The sequence below is a fragment of the Sceloporus occidentalis genome, unplaced genomic scaffold (assembly GCF_023333645.1).
Source record: "Sceloporus occidentalis isolate IW3139 unplaced genomic scaffold, rSceOcc1.0.p SCAF_3, whole genome shotgun sequence".
NCBI classification, from domain to species: Eukaryota; Metazoa; Chordata; class Lepidosauria; order Squamata; family Phrynosomatidae; genus Sceloporus; species Sceloporus occidentalis.
This window is the reverse complement of record NW_028316983.1, coordinates 65916510-65938743: the sequence shown is the minus strand read 5'-3', so window position 1 is coordinate 65938743 and position 22234 is coordinate 65916510. Positions and strand designations below refer to the sequence as shown.

The following is a 22234-nucleotide window of genomic DNA, read 5'->3' as shown; positions in this document are numbered from 1 at the left end:
GTCAGTCAGGGTGACTTAAGCTGTCTCATTACCTTACCCTGGCCTGAAACCAGATTAAAATGGGTCCAGGTAAATTGTTTCCCTCAAGCACATCTGCAGTTGCTTATCTATTACATACTTGAGCAATGGCCCCCCCCCCCCCCATTTTTTTAGGATTGGAATGGCAGATCTCACACACATCAGTCTAGGAAAGTTCTCTTCAGGAGAAGGCACACTACAGCCTTTGGAAGAGAGACTACTGATGAGTCCACCTCTGTTTGATCTTATCAGCCAAGATGGGCAAAAACCAGGCTTAGTGGAATGAAGTAAGTCACTTGTCCATGTGATCAGGCTGGAACAACTGGAACTGATCCCAGGAAAGCTGATCAGAGGGAGCATTGGACATTTCCCCATATAGTGCGCCCTTGCCTTAGTGCGTATGCTTGACCCCCTTTGAAAATAATGGGGCTCGTGCATGACATGCGGCGTGATGTGTGTGCCATTGCAACCCCATCATGTGGCTTTCAGCATAAGCATAAGCTGAAAGCTGCGTAAAAGGCGATTACAGTGATGTCATATTCAAAGTAAGATATTTACAGTGGGCCCTTGGTATGTGCTGGGGTTTGGTTCCATGACCACCTTGGACCACCATGGATACCAAAATCTGTGGATACTCAAGTCCCATTAAATACCATGGCATAGTAAAATGGTGTCTCTTGTATAAAATGGCACAATGAAGGTTTGTTTTCTAGAATTTATATACAGTGCGCCCGCATTATACACAGGCACCTTTTACGCAGCTTTCAGCTTACGCTGAAAGTCGCACCACGGGGTTGCAATGGCACCCCCATAGTGGATGCACTGCGCCGCACATCAATGGGATTTGAGCATAATGCACTATTTGTCTTACGCGGAGGGGACTGGAATGGATCCCCTATGTAACGCAAGGGTGTACTGTATTTTAAAAATATTTTCAAGCCGTGGATGGTTGAACCTGTGGATAAGGAATCTGTAGATACAAAAGGTCAAATGTATTACAGTAAGTCAACAAACCATATCAAATTCAATCAAACCAGGTGAAATTTATCATGTACATACAAACTATATAAAACTCAAAAAGAAAAGAAAACCTGTTGTTATTTCTCTGATCAAACATTTTTCCCTTTTATTTTTATCCTTGAGCAAGTTGCTTTAACTATAAAAATTGGCTCCTCAAAGTTGCCCATCCCATCTTAGAGAATGCTATCACATTATGTATAGCTGCAGCATAATCTAAAGAACCAACCAAAAAATATAACAAAGTTCAAAGAATTAAGTGCTGCATCTCCCAGTGTATGAAAAGCATTTTCTTCTGTTAATTACTGGAATTAAATGAAATGTTTCACCAACACTGATTAAAATTTTGCAAAACTATTTTTGATTCTCAGTCTCCCATAAATTGATTGTTAATGCTTTAAAAACCCCAAAATTCATTTTTGCAAACATGTGCCATAAATTTGAATCAGGATATGGTGAAACATTTAAATTAATGCCACCCTTTCATAAAAAGAAAATTTTTTTTCAAAAGTTGTGAGAGGCTGTGCTGTTTCACGCTTTCATGTTAGTTTTTTGTGTAGTTCTCTAATTATGGCCCAGCTGTGTCCAAATACATACCTGTGACACTCTTAGCTGATGGTATCTTACTATGGTGCCTCACTACCTGTGAAGGAGTACATATTCTTACATTTATGTTTTTCACACCATTATTGTTAAAATTGTATGGTTTTTTTACTGGTCCTTCTCGTGAGTCTTTATAGCAGTCTAACATGGAGAAGTGAAGCAGCTGAAGCTTTTCCAGCCGCTTATCTCTATATCAGAAGTATCGCCCTATTCAGTGCTGTATGTCAGAGTGCTGGTGTGATGTAGGAGTACAGCTATAGTTAAAAACAAAAATCCCCTGCTAAATGCGCTTTTTAATTTGCAGAATTTGTAGTTTCTTTTCTTATCTTCATCTTGTAAATTCAGTTCAGGCTATTTTATTTCATCCCTAAGAGAGAGCAGAGACAGCACAATTTTACATCCTGCATTTTTTGTTAACAGTACAAAACAGTACACTACACTTGTCTGCCATTCAGAAGTAAGTAGCATTGGGTTCAGTGGAAATCAGTTAAGTGGCTATAGAATTGCAACACTACAGATATTCCCTAGTTGTCCATTGTGTCAATTTTTTAATATCCTTTTCTGAAAAGCAAGATGGTCCAGAGGTATTGTTTCAGATTTATTTTAATTTAAATGAAAGAGAACTAAAGTAGACAGCCCAGATGTTTCTGTAACAGCTATTTCAGTTTATTTATGAACAAGAGACATAGAAACTAGGGAGCATCCAATGGAATCTGCATAAGAAACTGGAGACACATTTCAAGATACTCAGTACACACTGGTTAAAAAAAAAGGCTGGCACATTTCAGCCTGTGTGTACTCTGAAAGCTTTCTTCATAATCATAAAAGAATAGCATTCAAATATCACATTAAATAAACTCTTTATTACATTGATATCTGTTTTTATACCAACTGCTTATAAGTTATAAAGAAACATTCAGCCATGTCCAGTAAATGATTTGAGAATTCATAGTCCAGAAATTTTGAACTTTAATTTTAAATGCATATGTACAGGCTATAGGTAATGCACTGTACCAATGTAAGAATGATCTTACGTAATGTGGGATTGTGTATTTATGTGTTGTCCTTTCATGATTTCATATAGACCCTAAGAAAGCCTTAAGAGTACACACAGGCTACGATGTGTTGGGTTTAATATTATAATCATAGAATCATAGAATTGGAAGAGACCGCAAGGGCCATCCAGTCCAACCCCCTGCCATGCAGAAATCCAAATCAAATCATCTCCGACAGATGGCCATCTAGCCTCTGTTTAAAGACCTCCAAGGAAGGAGACCCCACTACACTCCGAGGGAGTTTGTTCCACTGTCGGACAGCCCTTACTGTCAGGAAGTTCTTCCTAATGTTGAGGTGGAATCTCTTTTCTTGTAGCTTGCATCCATTGCTCCGGGTCCTAGTCTCTGGAGCAAGTGAAAACAAGTCAGCTCCCTCCTCAGTATGGCATCCCTTCAAGTATTTAAACAGGGCTATCATATCACCTCTTAACCTTCTCTTCTCCAGGCTAAACATCCCCAGCTCCTTAAGTCGTTCCTTATTGAGCTCCTTGAGGCATGTCTCTACTTTCTTCTATTTATTTATAAACAAGTATTTTACCTCTGTTGAGGTATGACTGACTTTGTACCCAGTCACAGCATACTAACAGCAATACATAAACCAGGGTTGGCCTGTAAGCTGATCAGAGCATCCTGAAATGGTGGGCAGCGGTGACTTTTTGTTTGGACCATAACATCCAGTTGTGATAAGACTATGACAGAAACATAGTAACTCAGATGATAAGGCATGCAGTAGAGGACTACATCTTTCTGGCCTCCTGCCATGCACACTTAAATCAGGTATGGCATGAAGTCATTAAATACCTTTTGCTTTTCGGATTAGTCCCTATAGCAGCCTGTTTGAGCAAAACTGTGGCCTGTGTGGAAGGGAAATAATCCTGCTTGTGGCTTCCTTGTTGTTGTTTATTTTGAAAGACATGAACAATTATGCATTTAACATCACCTTGTCATTTATTTCAACTCTTTGAGCAGACAGAGGGAAACTTGCTTGATGAGAACCATAGAGAAAGAACACATTTTACTAAAAAGGACAATTCAAATAGGATATTTATGGAGGCAATTATGGTATCCAGCTTGACAGTGCTTGCATATATTTATGCTGTGCTAAAAGTGTATAGACACATGGCCTGTGCAGTAAGATGCAAGCAATGCTTCATCTTAGAATCCTTGAGATATCCTGGTACCCACAGCACTTATCATTTACATATTCAATCATCTATATCCAATTTGAGACTGAGACTAAATGTGGACTGCATGGTTGTAACATCTGGTCTATTTTTTTAAAAAAAACTTTCTGTTATTTCCCCTTTTCCCCACTCTTATTTCTTTACCATAATATCAGATGCTGGGTTTTGAAGAACTCAAACACTTGCACACATTTTGGTTGGTCCTACTAAATACAGGGTGATTGAAAAAGAATGGTGCAAAGGTAAAGGTGTTACAAGGTTTTGCACCGTTCTTTTTAAATCACACAGTATATTGCCCACAATGGCATTTGTAGTTCTTTTTTCCTTGAAGTCCAAAGGATTTTTTTTTTGTTTGCTTTTTCATGTAAAATTAGGTCTGTACTTGATGGCTAACAAAATTAAGAGCCAAGCGTATATGCCTTCAAGTTGCCTATCAAATTATGCCGACCCTATGCATTTAATAGAGTTTTCTTAAGTAAGGAACATTCAAAGATTATCTTTACAGAAGTCTAAATCCAGTTGCTAGCCCCACAGAGAACAGACCCTTTGAATCAATAAAGTTTATGTAACTATCAACGTACCAACTTGCAACTTATTTGGAGAGTTGGGACTAATACTTGAATTTGGGCCTCAGTGTTTACTTCAGTGGAATAATGTAAGCCACAGACCTGCCATACAGCTGAGTTAATAGGATGGAACTGTTTTGCAGAAGAGTCACATTGCCTATTCTAATACATTTCTGTGTTTTGTTACTGTGTTTCCCTGACTTATTTATTTATTCGAAGGAATTTTTTGAAGGCCACCTCTGACTATAACTGCCAGGTTGGCACAAGGAAAAAAAAAATAAAATCATCACTATTAAAATCACAAGAAAATAAACATAAATTAGAACAACAAAATGGAATGAAACTGGCAAGGTGGATAGAGTTAACTAGTGTACATCTGTGTAAGAAGGCCTACTTAGGCAAATAAAAGTGTATTTTTGTGTAAGCTGTAAGGAAAACACAAACTGTGCCAGGGAATTTGTTCTAGGAAGGGCCGTGCTGCAACTGAAAAAGGCACCTTTTCAAATCATTGTGCAACAAACATTGGAATAACATTTGGTATACTGGTTTTGTGCAAAAGTGAGCATTGGGAATTTTCTCTTGTTTCTTTTCCCTCTGAATTCATTGGCCATTCTCATTAGCAAAGTGTAACATTCATGATACTATTTCTCCCTTCTAGAAAAGTATTTTGCAGTAATTAAGAGTTCAAAAGTCTGAACCTGAGTATTTCAGATTTAATATATGCTTAGCTGTCTAGACTTGAGTTAAGTTACTAACTTAGGAGCTATACAGATTGTCCCTAAGGGGCAGCATGCAGCCACCCCTTTTCTGGCTGGATCGGGGCCACAGCAACCTCACGCCACAGCCCTGATCCAGCCTCTGGAGAGCACAAAAAGGAGCTGCAAAAAGCAGCAGTACGACTTTATGATGCCTCTTCAGCACTGCATCATGTGGATGCAGCACCAGAGGTGCGCCATGATGGCGTGTGCCATCTGGACTGACACATGTCAAAATGGCACCATGGGGGCAGGGTTAGGGCATCCAGCATGAGGATGCTGTGCCTTGACTCTGCCCATAGGCCAGCACTTTCTGCCGGTCTGTATAGGGCCTTAGACTCTAATCTACTTCACAGGCTTTTAAAATGAGACAAAAAACTAAACTGGGCTTATTGTTTATCCAACTACAGCAATTGTGGCTAATATTAGTGATGATATATTGAAATCAGTGAACCAAGAATGGTTTAGTTGGTACATATGTATGTGGCTGCAGTCTGTTCTGACATCTCCCCCCTCACCCCATTCTTGTTGTGTGCCTTCAAGTTGTTTCCAACTTACAGCGACCCTAAGACAAGCATTTCATGGGGTTTTCTTGACAAGATTTATTCAGAGGTTTGCCATTGCCTTCCCATGAAGCTGAGAGAGTGTGGCTTACCCAAGGTCATCCAGTGGATTTCATCCTTATCCAGAGCTATCTTATAGACTCGTGTACAAGTCGACCTCATGTATAAGTCGAGGGAAGGTTTCAGGGTTAAAGTCATGGATTTTGATATGACCTGTGGATAAATCGAGGGTAAAATGTAGGGGGATATAACAAAGGATGCAAAGGGGAAAATACCAGTTCCATCCCTCCTTTTCCTTCTTTGGACCTCTCCCAACCTCCTAATACCGATTCCCAGGTGCTGGAGGAGAGGTTTTAACATCAGATTGAGAAGGGAAGCAAGTGGAGGGAAATGGGGTGTTTCTTCCATGGGAAAAGAAGCCTTGCAGATCGACTGGGAACCTATTTCGCACACACACACACACAATGTGCCCCAAGATACCAAGAGTGGGGCATGCGGCCTGCTTGTTTCAGGACCTTTCTAAGTATTAGTGTGTTGACCCATATATAAGTCTACCCAGGATTTTAGGATCAACTTTGGGGCATAAATTTCTTGACTTATAGTTACAGATATATGATAATTGGTTGCTGTTTTAGACTTTCACTCTTTGACTCTTTTTTTTTTCATAAGTGAAAAGGCATTTCCAGAGTTTGATTGATTAGAGCTTAGGCTTGGTAACATACGTGGTGCTGCTAGTTTGGGTGCATCCTGCAGATACAGACAGTTACCCATGTAGACAAACTTACACACAGACATTGGGATGATATCAATGGTAGTAGGAAATGTGGCAGAGCATCTGAAATGGATTGTTTTCCAAGAGGGCCAAACCTAGTGTTTGGTGAAAAGAGCTTTGTGTGTGCAAGTTTTATTTAGAAGCACTGCATTATACACTTCAGTAGCAAGTGGGGCTCATTTATTATTTATCTGAGGCATTTTTAGGTTGCCTTTACTGCCAAAATGACACTCACTGTGGCATGGAGAATTAGCTGTTACTTTGATACTTCCACACACCCAACCATGCATGAAAAGATAAGGTCCTAGCTCAAATTTATCTTTTTAGTCTGAATTCATGCACTCTTTTGCATTTTGTCCTCCTACTTGGTTAGGAGAGATGGTATGATGTTGAGTCCCTGCTGCATTTAGCCAATTTATGTGAGTTAGTGTTTCTCCTATTAGATCTTTTTTCATTAAGTCTTTTCAAGTAATTTCTCTCTTTGGTACATTTCTTTTTTTCTAACATTGTTTTTTTGTTAGATTTTCTTTGCTTCCACAACAATTTTTTTCAAAGTTATGTTTTCTAGCTGCTATCAATGAGATCTTTGTTTTGTAATTCACCACTATATGCAGCATCCTTAAACATTTTAATCAAATGGGAATACATCAAAGGGTTGATATTCAAACTTTTAAAAATGTTAATGAGTACCTACTGTTTAAAGGACTTTTTTTTGGCTGCAGTCATATATTGACTTATCTGGGAGTAAGCCCTATTGAGTTCAGTACATGTATAGACATATATTGGATAGTTAGTTGGTTAATGATCTGTTTTTAAATTGAGCAATCCATTTAATTAAAATAAATTTCAGTATAAGAAATTAATATTATCAAAACTTGTATGCATGATTGAGGTATTGAAAGATGCATTAATTACATCTGAATAAAGAAAGGTGATCTAACTCTCACTGTTAGCACTCTTCTTTAATATTTTATTTTTTCCTTCCCTGTAACAACAACTCTCTAGATAAGCAGTTGTGTTCATCAGTCAGCTCCATCCGTTAAAATGCAGTTTCCACAATGAATCAGTTATAGAGTTAGGCCCTTTATTGTACTGTAATCTATGTAGCTCATGTTAGCATTTTCTGCTATTTAAACTTCCCCCACCTTCTATTTGGACTGTTCTGTAGGTTTTCTGAGTTGCTGCTATGAGGAAACCTCGGAGGAGGTCCCGGCAGACCTTAGAAGGGAGACGTTCTCCTTCACCATACAGCTTGAAATGTTCACCCACCCGGGAGACTCTGACATATGCCCAGGCTCAGCGAATAGTGGAAGTTGATATTGATGGGCGTCTCCATCGCATCAGTATCTATGATCCTCTAAAGATTATCACGGAGGATGAGTTGACTGCCCAGGACATCACAGAATGTAACAGTAACAAAGAAAACAGTGAACAACCACTATTTCCTTCCAAATCCAAGAAAACACAATGTAAAGGCAAAAAAAAGGAGACATGTACAAAACATTCTCCTGGGACATCTTTCCATCTACCACAGCCCAGCTTTCGTATGATAGAATCCTTTAGTCAGCAAGATGCTCCACCCTTGCCTTCAGCCTACTATCAGTACATTGAGAAACTACCTGAGGATGTTGATGCTGAAGTGGAATATGATATGGATGAGGAAGATTTGGCTTGGCTTGACATGGTCAATGAAAAGAGGAAGAATGATGGTTATGGATCAATTTCTGCAGAAACGTTCGAATTGCTGCTGGATCGATTGGAGAAGGAGTCCTACGTGGAGAGCCGTAACAATGGAAACCAGCAGACTTTGATAGATGAGGATGCTGTTTGTTGTGTTTGCATGGATGATGAGTGTCATAACAGCAATGTAATTTTGTTTTGTGACATCTGTAACTTGGCTGTTCATCAGGAATGTTATGGAGTCCCCTACATTCCTGAGGGGCAGTGGCTTTGTCGCTGCTGCCTGCAGTCCCCTTCCCGCCCTGTTGATTGTGTTTTGTGCCCAAACAAAGGTGGTGCCTTCAAACAGACCAGTGATGGTCATTGGGCCCATGTTGTTTGTGCCATCTGGATCCCAGAAGTTTGTTTTGCAAACACTGTGTTTCTGGAACCCATTGAAGGGATAGAAAATATCCCACCAGCTCGCTGGAAGTTAACATGTTACATCTGCAAGCAGAAGGGCATGGGAGCAGCCATTCAGTGTCACAAGGTGAACTGCTACACTGCTTTCCATGTTACCTGTGCCCAGAGGGCTGGTCTTTTCATGAAGATTGAGCCCATGAGGGAGACCAGCCTAAATGGTACAACATTTACTGTGCGCAAAACTGCTTATTGTGGGGCACATTCTCCTCCTGGCACTGTGAAGAAAGGGCGTATAGTTACTGTTCATGAAGGAGAGGAGGACATTGTAAAGAATGAGGCAGTGGATGAGAGCACTCCCAAAAATAAGAACAAAGTAAAGTTGAAACAGAAGGTAAAGAGGGAAAGTTGTTCTTCTGCACCTCTGTTGATGGTCACACAGATCCCCTCTTACCGGTAAGTGGTACAAATGTTTGGGTCACAGTTCCTGTGCTGATCCATGAATTAGTCTTAATATTTCACTTTTCTGTTTAAATGGCTTCCTTTCTGCTCTGTGTCCAGTTGAGCAACGGCTTAGTTTAATTTAGGGCCCAAACAGACAGGCCAAAATAAAGCTGCTTCGGGTATCTTTGGAGGTATGCTGTTTAAATGAAACACAATCTTAATCGTCCAGAAGCTGCACCAAAGCTGTGCTCCAGTCCTTAGGCTTTGGCATGGCTTCTGGCCTCTTAGGATGCATGCATCATTTAAACAGTATACCTCCAAAGAGACCCAAAGCAGCTTTATTTTGGCCTGTCTGTTTGGGCCCTTAGACTGTCTGGGCAGCACTGATCAGCTGTATTTAAATGCTGTGTATTTTGACTGACACAGTTGTAGCTACTCAGTCTTCATATGCAAAGGGATTTTTAAAGATATCTTTATATGCAGAGTGTGCTCTTGAAAGTCTTCTGAAATATAACCTTAAAAGTCTCTTGAATTAGAAAAAAAATATTCCAATTATTTTTGGTGAGTTTCATTGAAAATTTATCTATTACTTCTAAATCATGTGTGGCATGTACTGTACATTCATCACGTATGCTTCAATGAAATTTAGACAATCTAACAGTATGCAAGATCATAGTTCTTATTATGTTTATTACCTACCATATATACTCGTGTATATATCAAATTTTTGACACCCCCCCCCCCAAAAAAAAAATGGAATGACTTGTATATGGGTCAGTGCTGTAATAGGGATTCAATGTGAAGACAGTGATAAGAGTCACAGCAAGAAGCCCCTCTTGGCCAGGCAGGGCCCTTGCCCAAACTGGAGGAAGAAAGGCGATCCTCCCTTCTTTTTTCCTCACCTACTTTTTCAGCTCAAGTGGTGTTCAGCCCAAAGAGAGAGAGACTGCAGTAGCCATTTTTAATAGGGGCATGCAGTTTAAGCTTCTTGAGTCTTGGTAGTCTACAGATAGGCTTATACACTATGCCCCTATGACAAATGGTTGCTGCGCTCTCTCTTTGGTGTCTCTTCCATGTTGTTGCTAAGTGCCACTCGGGGGAAAATGTAGGTGGGGAAGGAAAGGGAACTGCCCTTCTTTCTCATGTTTCAGCAAGTGAGGGGTAGTGGAGTGGGAGTGCTGCTTCCATGCCAAGAGGGGCTTTTCACCTTTGCCGCTTGTGACTGCCTTTGAGGCAGGTTGCTTTCCTTTTTCTTCTCCCCATCCCCATTTTTTCAGGCTGCATTCTCATTTTTCTTCATTTGCTTTCCTTATCTGTATTTGTAGAGAAGTAGATATTTTAAGATCAGCAATGCCATTTACGCCCCCCCCATTGTAATTCCCTCAGATAAACAGAACCTATCCTTCTCTTTAGCTCTTCCTAAGTATGTTGCCTGTATGCATTTTTAAAGTCTTACCCTCAATTTATCAATGCTTCATTGCAAAATCCATATTTTTGGCCCCCAAACCTGCCCTTAACTTATGCATGAAATGCACTTATACACAAGTATATACAGTAGTTTTCATATTAACAATACATTTAAATGACTATATGAAAGGTACTTCAGTACCAAATTGCTTGTGTTAAATCTCTGAAGTAATTTGGTTCATTTGAGCTCAGTTAGTAACTGATTGTTGTCCATTTTACTGTTGCGACTGCTTAACTGAAGCTTCAGAGTTCTCTAATGAAACCAGTTTCATAGTTGAAAAGCCTCTGGTGAACTTGAGATAGTTGTATAGTTCTTAATATGTACTTAAATGACATGACGAAATTAACATTGTTTTGGTGAAACAGGAACGTTTGCATCTCTATGTCAGACTTAGAGAATTTGAAACTGGGTTTAATACATGGTAACAATGTAAGAAATGTACATTGAGAACAGCTTAGACCAAGGCCTGTCCAGGATTATCTTCCTTACATAGTTAAGCACATGCTTCTGGGAAGCCCACAAGTAGGGCATGAGCATAATAACTCCCTCCTTGTGTTTGCCAGCAGCTGGTATTAAGAACGATATTCTCTCTGATGCTGGTTGCATCATGACTAGTAGCTATTGATAAGCATTTCCTCAATGAATTTGCATAATTCCCCTTGAAAGCTTTTTCAGATTCATGGCCACCACTGCATCCTGTAGAAATGAATTTCATATTTTAGCTGTGTGATAGAAGTAGCTCCTTATATCTGTCTTATGTCTCCTGCCATTCAGCTTCATTGCATAACCCGATTCTAGTATTGTAAGAATGGAGAAAAAAAATTCTCCCTGCTTTCTTGCACATCATGCATAATTTTATACATGTGTGTCAAATGCCCTTTTACTTTTCTTCTTTTTCTAAACCAAAGAGCCTCAAACTTCGTAACTTTTCTTCATAGGATATCAAATGCTTTGATGCTCTTGTTTTTCCTAGGCTGAATAAAATCTGCAGTGGACTCTCCTTCCAGAGAAAGAACCAGTTTATGCAGAGGCTTCATAACTACTGGCTGTTAAAGCGTCAGTCAAGAAATGGTGTGCCACTGATACGGCGGCTGCACTCTCACTTACAGTCCCAAAGAAATGCAGAACAGGTATGACATTTTCTTGCATCCTGAAATATCATGGGAGAAGACTGTTCTATGAACTGATTAGGAAGACTTCTATCTGGGGAAAATAAATGAAAATTGTCAATTTTGTAATACTACTTCCAGCTAAAAACATTGATCGGGAAATTACTAGTTAATAGTAAAGGAAAGGGTTTCCCTTGACAAGATTGTCTAGTCGTGTCCAACTATAATGGGCAGTGCTTATCTCCATTACTAAGCTGAGGGAGCCAACGTTGTCAAAGACAACTCTGTAATCATTGGGCCATCATGACTGCACAGAATACTGTTACCTTCCCACCAAAGTGGTACCTATTTATCAACTTACACTTTTACATGCTTTGAGACTGGTAGGTTGGCAGAATGTAGGACTAGTGGCGAGAGCTCACTCCATCCTGCAGTGCTTGGGTCTCAACCTGCCAACCTTGTGATCATCAGAGTCAGCATCTTAACTACTAAGCCATTGTGTTAATAATACCGATGGAAATTATAGGGCAGAGTTCTCTGAGGTAAGGTAGAGAGAATGTGATTTATCCATGGTCACCCAGTCAGTTTCCATGGTCAAAAGAGATTCGAACCTTGGTCTTGAGAGGTGTAGTCCAATGCTCAAACCACAACACCATCCTGTCTCTTTGAGTGGCATTTGCTTTGTTTTAAAATGTATACCATTACTATTTTTGTTGTGGATATCGGTTACTGGTTCTAAGCATTTAATGTTTCTTTCTATTTAGAACTTTACTTTTAGAAATAAATCAGCACTACTGAGCACCACTTTTCCTTATTTGCCAAAGCTACAGAACCCAACCCACTAATTTGCTATTTGCAATCTATTGCCTTTGACTTGCTCTATTTTTTCACTCAAGTCATGTATCCAAACTGTATTATTACTACTTAACTTTACATGGGGTGTTGTTTGTGAAGCATGCATTTTACGCTTTTCTTACCCTGGGAGTAAGACACTTGATACTTGTTATGTCCTGTAATGTTTTGTGGTAGAAAGAGTTCTTGATAGAGGATTCCAAGACTCAATGAGGTTTGATCCAATTGTAGCACTTGTATGATCTAACAACTTATATTTGAAATGTTATATAAATGTCATAAGCTTTATTTATTTTTTTAAAAAGAAAACACTTAACAGAATGTGATTGTAACCTGGGTACGTCTTTTGTATATAATCAGCACCAAACCTAAGAGTCATCTGGATTGAATCATCGTGCTTAAAAGTTAGATTTTGGAGATAGAGCCTGAGTGTGAAAGACTGTACATAGAGAAGTGATTCAGGAAAGAAATGAAATGAGAGCAAGCAAACAAGCATAAATTTTCTGTATTTTACAGAAAGAGCAGGATGAGAAGACCAGTGCAGTGAAAGAAGAACTGAAATACTGGCAAAAACTGCGGCATGACTTAGAAAGGGCACGCCTCCTCATTGAATTAATTCGTAAACGTGAGAAACTCAAACGTGAGCAGGTGAGCACAAGCATGACTTGGTGATCTATTTATAGTGTTCCTAGACATGATATTTCATTTTGTTATGGGATAATTATATTGTCCATGCAAACACTGTCCACTGTTGATGTGGACAGTTGTGCTTTAATACTGTTAAGTAGAACTGCTAAAGATGTTCAGGAAGTTGTGAAGAATTGCTTTGATATTCCCCCATCCTCCAAAGAAAATCCAGCCCTGAGCATGTTTATTCAAAATCAAGTTCCACTGTACTGAGTTGGACTTACTGCTAAGTAAGTGTGGACAGGATTGCAGTCAAAGATAGATTCTGAAATCAGTCAAACGCTGATGTACAGTGGGCAAACTGTGCACACACATACCTACACAGAGAGAATCCAAGAAAAGATAATATCTGACTGACTTTGTAATCAGGGTAGTGTAAAGGTGATAAAAAAACAATAAAATGCGAAAAGGTTAAAGCACAGTTTTTGAGTTGAAATCCACCAGAACTGTAATGGATGGGAATCCGACAGCTTTCTAGATATTGCACTGCAGCTTCCAATATTCCTCACCATTCCATGTACTATTTTGGCTGCTGGGACCTGCAGTACAATAAATCTCGAGGTGGTTTCCAGAGGGGCCAACATGTTTTTTCTTCTTATGCCAGGTTTACCTGACCTGGTTGTTTCATTTCACATATGCAAAATTTTCTGAAGTATGTTGAACTGCTCTTTTTTGTTCAGTAGGAACCTATTCCTATTCTTTGCATGTATTTCTGCCTCTGGTACCAAATTTTCTGTTAAAGAAGTAATGCCTAGGAACACATCAACTTTGTAAGCTGAAGTATACTTGTAAATATTTTTTTTTAAAAAAATATTGCATAGATTTTTTCCATTTCTGTTAGCTAGCCAGTTGTTATTACTGACTTTTTGTTAAACAAAAGGATTAAAGATAAGCTGATATCTTTATAAACAGAATTCTTATATATGTCAGGCAAGTGTAATATAATCAAATATGCTTTGATGATCTAACTAAATGTAGTCATCAACATGGTAGTTTATCTGATTCATGATCATATTACTATGGGGGGGAGGGGGGAACCCAGCACGTGTCATTTGGGAGAAAGTTGTTGTAAGCAACATGAAAAGTTACTTCTTCTGCCATGGCAGAATGACTGACCTGCTTGTTGTTATAGTTAGTTATCTTTAGTTCGTTAGTTTTAACAAGACTGGAATTTGTATGCATGATCTTTTCATAGGCCATATCTTTATTCTTTATTTATTATACGTAATAAATATCAAGATTTGTGGCGGAATGCAAAGCAGATAAACACATACTGTACTTTAAAAATAGATTAAAACAATTTTTAAAGTCAGTTTTGACAAAACATAACATTAAAACAGCTACAAAAGCAAATCCTGGTTTTAAGGATCAAAGGTCATGTGAAGCAGTAGAATCTTGACTGCCCACTGGAGGTGCAATGAAGGGTCCAGTCTGATTTGCTTTGGAAGAGAATTTCATAACTAAGATGCAGTTATAAAGTGAGATAGAATGGCCTGTCTCAAGTGCTCACTATCCTAGCCTCGTGGCAACATGGCCTCTGGGCAGACTCAAATCTTGCTATGAGAAATAAACTCTCCAAATTCTCTCTCCATCTACAATGCAGATATCTTATAGGAGGCTGTTTTGGTATGTATACTTTTAAAACAGGCATGAAAATGCCTTCTTGAAATACATGATTCAGTATGGTATGTACACCATTTCGCACAATGAAAAAACTTCTTATCCTATCTTCCTCTGGGATTAGGTTGCACCCCACTTTTCTAATGCTTTAAGGTTGATGAGTGGGCCAGTCAGTTTAATTACCTATGAGTATTGGAAATTATTCTGATTTCTGATTTTCAGGTAAAAGTTCAGCAAGCTGCTATGGAGCTACAACTCACACCTTTCAATGTGCTGCTGCGAACAACACTGGATCTATTGCAGGAAAAGGACCCAGCCCAGATCTTCGCAGAGCCTGTAAATCTAAGTGAGGCAAGTACCTAGAACTGTAGTTAAATTTGTCCTGAAGGCATATTCAGTTGTAAGCCATCTTCATAAGTGAGACTCATGTGGCCCACCAGGTATTGTTGGACTGCAACTCTAGCTTTCATTATACTCACTGTGGCGATGGGAGCTGCAATCCAACAATATCTAGAGGGCCCAAGTAATTTCTCTCATTCACTTATGCAATACTATAATGGGCAAGAGTAACATATTGTTGGATTGCTCATGCTGTAGTATTTATTCTGCTGTTTTAGAAACAAAGCTTCCCTGTGGTGCTTGTCTGAGCTGGAGCACTGTTTTGAGGAAGTTAATCATTGCTGTTTAGCAAATTAATGTTAGTTGCTAGACCTGAGTGGGGTGTGACTTAACTAAGTGATATTGTTAAACATTTGTGCTCTACCCCAGTGCCAGTGTGAGGGCATTTAGAGTGCTTGTGATTTATATTCTGTGGTTGGCTAGTAAATGATTTTTGTAATTGTACAGGTTTTATATGTTTAGGTTCCAGATTACCTGGAATTCATTTCCAAGCCAATGGATTTTGCTACCATGAGGCGGAAGCTGGAGTCCCACCAGTACCGAACACTGGATGAGTTTGAGGAGGACTTTAACCTTATTCTTACCAACTGCATGAGATATAATTCTAAAGACACAGTTTTCCATCGAGCAGCTATCCGGCTCAGAGACCTTGGAGGGGCAATATTACGTCATGCACGGCGGCAAGCTGAAACTATTGGCTTTGACCCCCAAGTGGGGGTTCACTTGCCAGAATCACCAAAGACAGAAGATTTTTATCGTTTTTCTTGGGAAGATGGTGAGTTTTCACTGGGGATATGGGCTTTAATAATAGAGAAGAAATTTAAAATAATAACTGCCCTGTATATACATGTATATATTAATTCAGGAATCCACTTTGAAGGCAACAGCTCATGCAATCATTTTAATTTTGTTTATCCTGATACATACCTTCGTTTCCTGTTGATCATATGGGGTGTTTGAACTCTTTCATCCTTACTGGCTTTGTGTTTTATTTTCTTCATATTCTTGGACTTGTCTTTCTGAAAATTCTCACATGTTGTTTATGCTATGAAGTTCAAAAGTAATTTTGGTACCAGTTGTACAGAGTTGCACCTTTGATAGATCAAATTACTGAAAAGTTCAGAGAATCGTTCTCTTAATTAGGAATCTACAGAATAATTGCATATTTTCTTGTCCTTGATAAAAAAATTAATATGTCAAGACATCCCACTGAGAAAATGTTTAATTCAAGACGTTTAACATTTCAGGACATTTTGCAAATTGCTTGCTTCCTCTAAAACATGTGGGGTGGGGTTGTGTGTGAAATTTATTTTTGTGTGTGCAGAAAAGAGTAATACTGTTCATGCAGTACATGAATCTAGATATTTTTTTTGTGCAAATTATTTTTTGGAAGAAAGGCCCCAAAGTGCAAACATAATAGAATATGGGAACAGAAATTCTCATAATCTTACCCAGTGCTGAGAAAGCTTTTGAAATACTAAATGTTTTGTGCAAGAACAAAATAAGTGAAGATTTACATCACTTTTATTGGCATGATGCCCTGGTGATGGTCTCTTCACCTTACTGCTTTCATCCTTGCAGTCGATAACCTTCTTCTTCCTGAAAACCGGGCTCATCTTTCCTTGGAGGTGCAGCTGAAAGAGCTCCTGGAAAAACTGGACATGGTAAGCAGCATGCGGTCAAGTGGTGCCCGAACCCGCCGTATCCGCCTCTTGAGACGTGAAATCAACTCCATCCGGCAAAAGCTGGCCCAGCAACAGAACAAAACCATGCCAAATGGAGAGCCAGCTCCTTGGGAGGAAGGAGTCGAGAAAATGCTACATGGAGAAGAGGATGAAGATAGGGAGAAAGGTGAGAAACTTTTCCTGATCTCTAAAAGAAGCAATTCTGGAAAGGGAGTACTCTGGGGATTAACTGAATAAATAAGAACACTCTGGGGAATCTATGCTCATGAATCCTACCAATCTTGGGAAGAAGTCACTGAATAATGGCTGCTTTTATCACAAATTCAAAAATCATTTAAAGAACCATTTAAAGAAACGGAGAGTATCAGAAACATTTTACAGCCAGCCCTTCCCTTATGCGGGGAATCTGTTCCGCCCCCCCCCCCCCCCACAATAAGGGGAAAACTGTTCGTGCTCGCTTCCTATTGAAAACAATGGGGTGCGTGCACACAGTGCAGCATGGTGCATGTGGCATGGGCGCATGCCCTATTCATTTAATTGTAGTGCGGCTTCAGCTGTGTAAGGAAAGCCTGCGTGTGGCGCCGGCTGATTGTAGTGTCCTGTGGCCTTATATCAAAATGTCTATTCCTTTAGAAATGGCTCAAAGGTATGGGAGAAGTCAGTGAATAGTAATTAAGTTTGCCAGTCTTGAATTTTTATGTTTCAACCTACAATCCATTTATGCTGACATCTATGGAGCATATTCAGAGTCTGTAGAGTATCTAGGATACAAAGCTAGCCCAAGATGTTTTCCTTTCTGAAATAAAAGACAAAATGTTTTTCTTTTTTGTGGTCTCTGCAACTCACACAGATGGGTATCAGAAACCTCTAGAGCTAAGCAGTCTTCTATACGCACACACGTGTGCACACACACACACATTTCTGTTCCCTTCCTGGCTAATTTCTTCAGTAACTTTTCATCCATGGCATTAGCAATGTTCTCAGGAACGCTCCCCGTGGAGTTTAGAGCTTGTGCATGCTATTTCCTTCCCTTTCTGTCCTTAGGTTTTCTTTTGAATTCTTTTGCACTCTTTATTTCATGTTTCATTTATTTCAGTTTTTTTAGTTGAATTTTGGAAGTTAACATTTGTAGTTTAATAGGCCTTTTTAAAAAGTGTATGGGTTGTGGTCAGAAGATCCCCCAGTCTAGCAGCCACTCCTGTTTGCTTTTGTGTTTGGGAGAAGTGCATATCATAGACTTCTGCACTCATTGACACACCTTTACCTCTTATGTAAATCACACTTTGATGCTCAAAGCCCTTTTGATTAAGCTTGGATAGGTGCATACCAGTGATATTTGTGGGACAAAATTACACCTTTCTTGACCACTTTCCAAATGAAGAGAAGATATCCTCTGTTTTCTATTTTGAGGGTATTCATTAGGCTGATCATGTACGGTTCCATGTGGATTTCTCAACCAGATCATAGAATCATAGAATCGTAGAGTTGGAAGAGACCACAGAGGCCATCCAGTCCAACCCTGTGCCATGCAGGAGCTCTCAATCAAAGCATCCCTGACAGATGGCCATCCAGCCTCTGCTTAAAGACCTCCAAAGAAGGAGACTCCACCACACTCCAAGGGAGTGTGTTCCACTGTCGAACAGCCCTTACTGTCAGGAAGTTCCTCCTAATGTCGAGGTGGAATCTCTTTTCCTGCAGCTTGCATCCATTGCTCCGGGTCCTGTTCTCTGGAGCAGCAGAAAACAAGCTTGCTCCCTCCTCAGTATGACATCCCTTCAAATATTTAAACAGGGCTATCATGTCATCTCTTAACCTTCTTTTCTCCAGGCTAAACATCCCCAGCTGCCTAAGTCGTTCTTTATTGGACATGGTTTCCAGAGCCTTCACCATTTTAGTCGCCCTCCTTTGGACACACTACAGTTTCTCAATGTCCTTTTTGAATTGTGGTGCCCAGAACTGGACACAATATTCCAGATGGGGCCTGACCAAAGCAGAATATAGTGGCACTATTACTTCTCTTGATCTAGACACTATACTTTTATTGATGCAGGCTAAAATTGCATTGGCCTTTTTAGCTGCCGCATCGCACTGTTCACTCATGTTCAATTTGTGGTCTTCTTGGACTTCTAGATCCCTTTCACATGTAGTCTCATTCAGCCAGGTGTCCCCCATCCTGTATCTCTTCATTTCATTTTTCCGCCCTAAGTGCAATACCTTACATTTCTCCATATTGAATTTCATTTTGTTAGCTTTGGCCCCACTTTCTAGTCTATTCAGGTCATTTTGAATTTTGATCCTGTCCTCTGGGGTATTAGTTATTCCTCCTAATTTGGTGTCATCTGCACATTTGATGAGTATGCCCCCAATTCTGTCATCCAAGTCATTGATAAAGATGTTGAATAACACTGGCCCCATGACAGAGCCCTGTGGGACCCCGCTGGTCACTTCTCTCCTGGATGAGAGAACTGTTACATGGATTTGTAATTGGTTGACCAGCCGAACCCAAAGGGTGCTCAACAATGGCTCCTTTTCATCCTGGAGAGAAGTGACCAGTTCGTGGAACAGTGATTGGGTGGATACTTTGAGCATAGCCAGGACTTAATCTCACAAGTGTGCGCCTTGATAGGAATTGTCTTTGCGCCAAGTTCAACAGATAAAGTACTACATCAGAGACATGTTTATTTTCAATTCGAAATAAATACTTACATAAATCTTTCCTCTGTTTTCACTCCTGATTCATGTGATCACCAAGATTACTGTGGTTGACAACAGTTGCATCTTGATTGTTCTGTGGTTTTTTCCATCAGCCTTGACTTTCTACTCTGCTCAAACTGTCCAGAGGAAAGGTGATCCAGTTACTCCAGGTCCTTCATCTTCTAACTTAGCAAAGGGAAAAGTTTACCACCAGATGTTGCCATCTTCTGTCTCATGACATGAAGGAATCAGCACTCTCCCTGCACTTGCAGCAGGGAGTGTTTAACTGGCTGCCAGGAAACCACCTGGAGGTCCTATGATACATAATGGCAATGGTTCCTTCAGTTTTTGTAACAACAATGTATCCCGAGAGAATGCACAGCTTCAGCATGTACAGTCCGTCCTTCAGCATGTACAGATCTGTTCTGGACCTCTCCCCCCCCTTCGCCATAAGCCAAAAAGCATGTATGCTCGAGCCCCATTAGATATAATGGGGCTCATGCTTGCCACATGGTCGTGCATGTCTGCTGCAGGCGCACGGGGCATTTTCCCATTCTCCTAGCAGCTTCCGCGTAAGCTGAAAGCCGCCTATAATGAGCCTGCGTATGGCGTGGGCGCACTGTACTTTTTTGTCTCTGCTTCTTCTCTGCATGATTGAGATTTTGGAGCCCTTGCAAGTACCTCTTCACAAGAGGATGGGCAAATCAGGAAGTAAAGCCATGGGACTGGATGCAGTCACATGGCTTTAATTCCTGGTTTGTCCATCCTCTTGTGAAGAGGTATTTGGAAGGGTTCCAGAATCTCAATCCTTTATTTTTGCGACTAGTTCCACCCTGAAGGTTGTTTTCAGTTATCGCTCACCTTATGAAGTTTCTGTTTGAAGCTTTTGCAATGTGTGACCTTTGCCATGTGCCCTACAAGATATTGCTCCTGGTGGCCATCATATTGGGAAGGAAGGCCAGTGAGTTGGTCACTTTGTGCTCTGAACCACCTTTCCTGTAGTTCAATTGTGACTGTGTTTCTCTACAGTCTAATATATTGTGGCTTCCTCTATTGTGGAAGTGGCTTCCTCTTTTGATTTATGTCAGTTGATAGAGCGTCCTATGTTCTACTCAAACCTTGATTCAGATTCTGACTGTTCTCACAATTATTTGGCTGTTCATCGGTCTCTTGATTTCTATGTCCAGTGAACTTCTGCTTTTCAGACCCTACCACCACCACCTATTCTTTGTTATGGACATCACAGGAAGGGCTCTGCTGTGTTGTCCCAGAGACTCTCCAAATGGCTGGCCTGTACCATCAGGCTAGCCTGCCACTTAGCCAAGATTCTGGTTTGAGAAACTATTAGAAGTCATTCCACTATAGATGTAGCAGCTTCCTCTATTTTTTTGGTGGGTGTCCTGCTGTAGGAGATCTGCTGTGTTGCAGCATGGTCCCAACTTTTCACATTTATTTCCTTCTATAAATTTGATCTGAGGTGTAGGGACCAGGCAATGTTTGGTCACAGTTCGGCATGATTTTATCCCACTGTCTTGGTCAGTAGCTTGCTAGTCTCATTTGTGTAAGTCACAGAGACCACAAAGAAGAAAGACAGGTTGTTTACGTATAAATGATTCTTTGAATGGTCATCTGTGAACTTGTACAATCACCCTTGTCCCTTCGTTGTCCTGTCTTACCTCTTCCCAGTGGTTCTTCATAGGCAGCAGACTGGAATTGAGTTGAGTAGGTAGGAAGGGACCAGAAGCATGTTCATGAGTGGAAGGAAGGCAGTCCCCTGTCCCAAAGACTGCATAGTTCTATAGGTTTCTGAAGGTTCGGTTGTACAAGCAAAGCGTGACCTATTTGTGTGCGTTCCCACTTAAAAAAATCACAGTTACTGGTAAGCACTCTGTCTCATTCTATGCACTGAAGCCAACTAGGCTGGAATTTAAGACCTACTACAGTGCTGGCTACCTCTGTTGATTCTGAGGGCAGCAGAACAGCATGTGGGGTACAAGACAGATTGTTTGTTAGTCATACAGACCAGTCCTCCAACAGCTTGTTGCCATGCCGCAATCCCAGGATTTGCTGTCTAAAGAAACTACTTCATTCTTCCTAATGGTTGTGTCAGTCTTGCAGGGTAAGACACATCTAAAGTTGTCAGTGGCTCAGTATGGATAAAAAGGAGGAAGGAAGGAGGACAAAGTGGGGAGAGAGGAAATGTGGCAGCACCATTAATATCAACTGATTTTAATTTTTTATCAGCTTTCATGAATATAAACCTACTTCTTCCTATGCAGTACCAAGTATCTTAAAGGTGTTTTTCCTTCTGGCCATCAAATCAGGAAAGAGGGCCAGTGTGTTGATCTCTGTATTCACAAATATTATGTGAAAATAAAAACCAGTTAGTCTTAAAGATGCTGCCACATTTCCTTTTTCTCAATTTTTCTCCTTTCTTTTTATGCTACAAGAGACTAGCATGGCTATTTCTTTGAAAACTATCAGTTTGGTCCTAATAAAATGTGTTTAAAGCTTTCACTCTAAATATTAGAAGGTTACATCACAAATACACCAACACTAGAAACAATCATTGATCTCCTTGGCAACCTCATGAAAGAGAGGTTATATGCTGTATTTTGTGTTCTGAGGAAAATGTCAGTCTCATGTACATATTTTCAGCTGTTG

At 40.1% G+C, this 22234-nt stretch overlaps 1 protein-coding gene across 2 annotated transcripts in view; it reads left to right on the top strand.

Moving 5' to 3' along the window:
• BRPF3 (bromodomain and PHD finger containing 3) overlaps nt 1–22234 on the top strand; it is a 52831-nt gene that overhangs the window by 7196 nt on the left and 23401 nt on the right. For both annotated transcript variants that reach the window (XM_089514785.1, XM_089514784.1), the window contains exons 2-7: nt 7702–9068; nt 11498–11654; nt 13002–13133; nt 15015–15143; nt 15654–15966; nt 16773–17042. In XM_089514785.1, coding sequence (XP_089370911.1) covers nt 7720–9068; nt 11498–11654; nt 13002–13133; nt 15015–15143; nt 15654–15966; nt 16773–17042 — 2350 coding nt within the window. In that variant the 5' untranslated portion in view covers nt 7702–7719. The remainder of the gene's footprint in view (nt 1–7701; nt 9069–11497; nt 11655–13001; nt 13134–15014; nt 15144–15653; nt 15967–16772; nt 17043–22234) is intronic.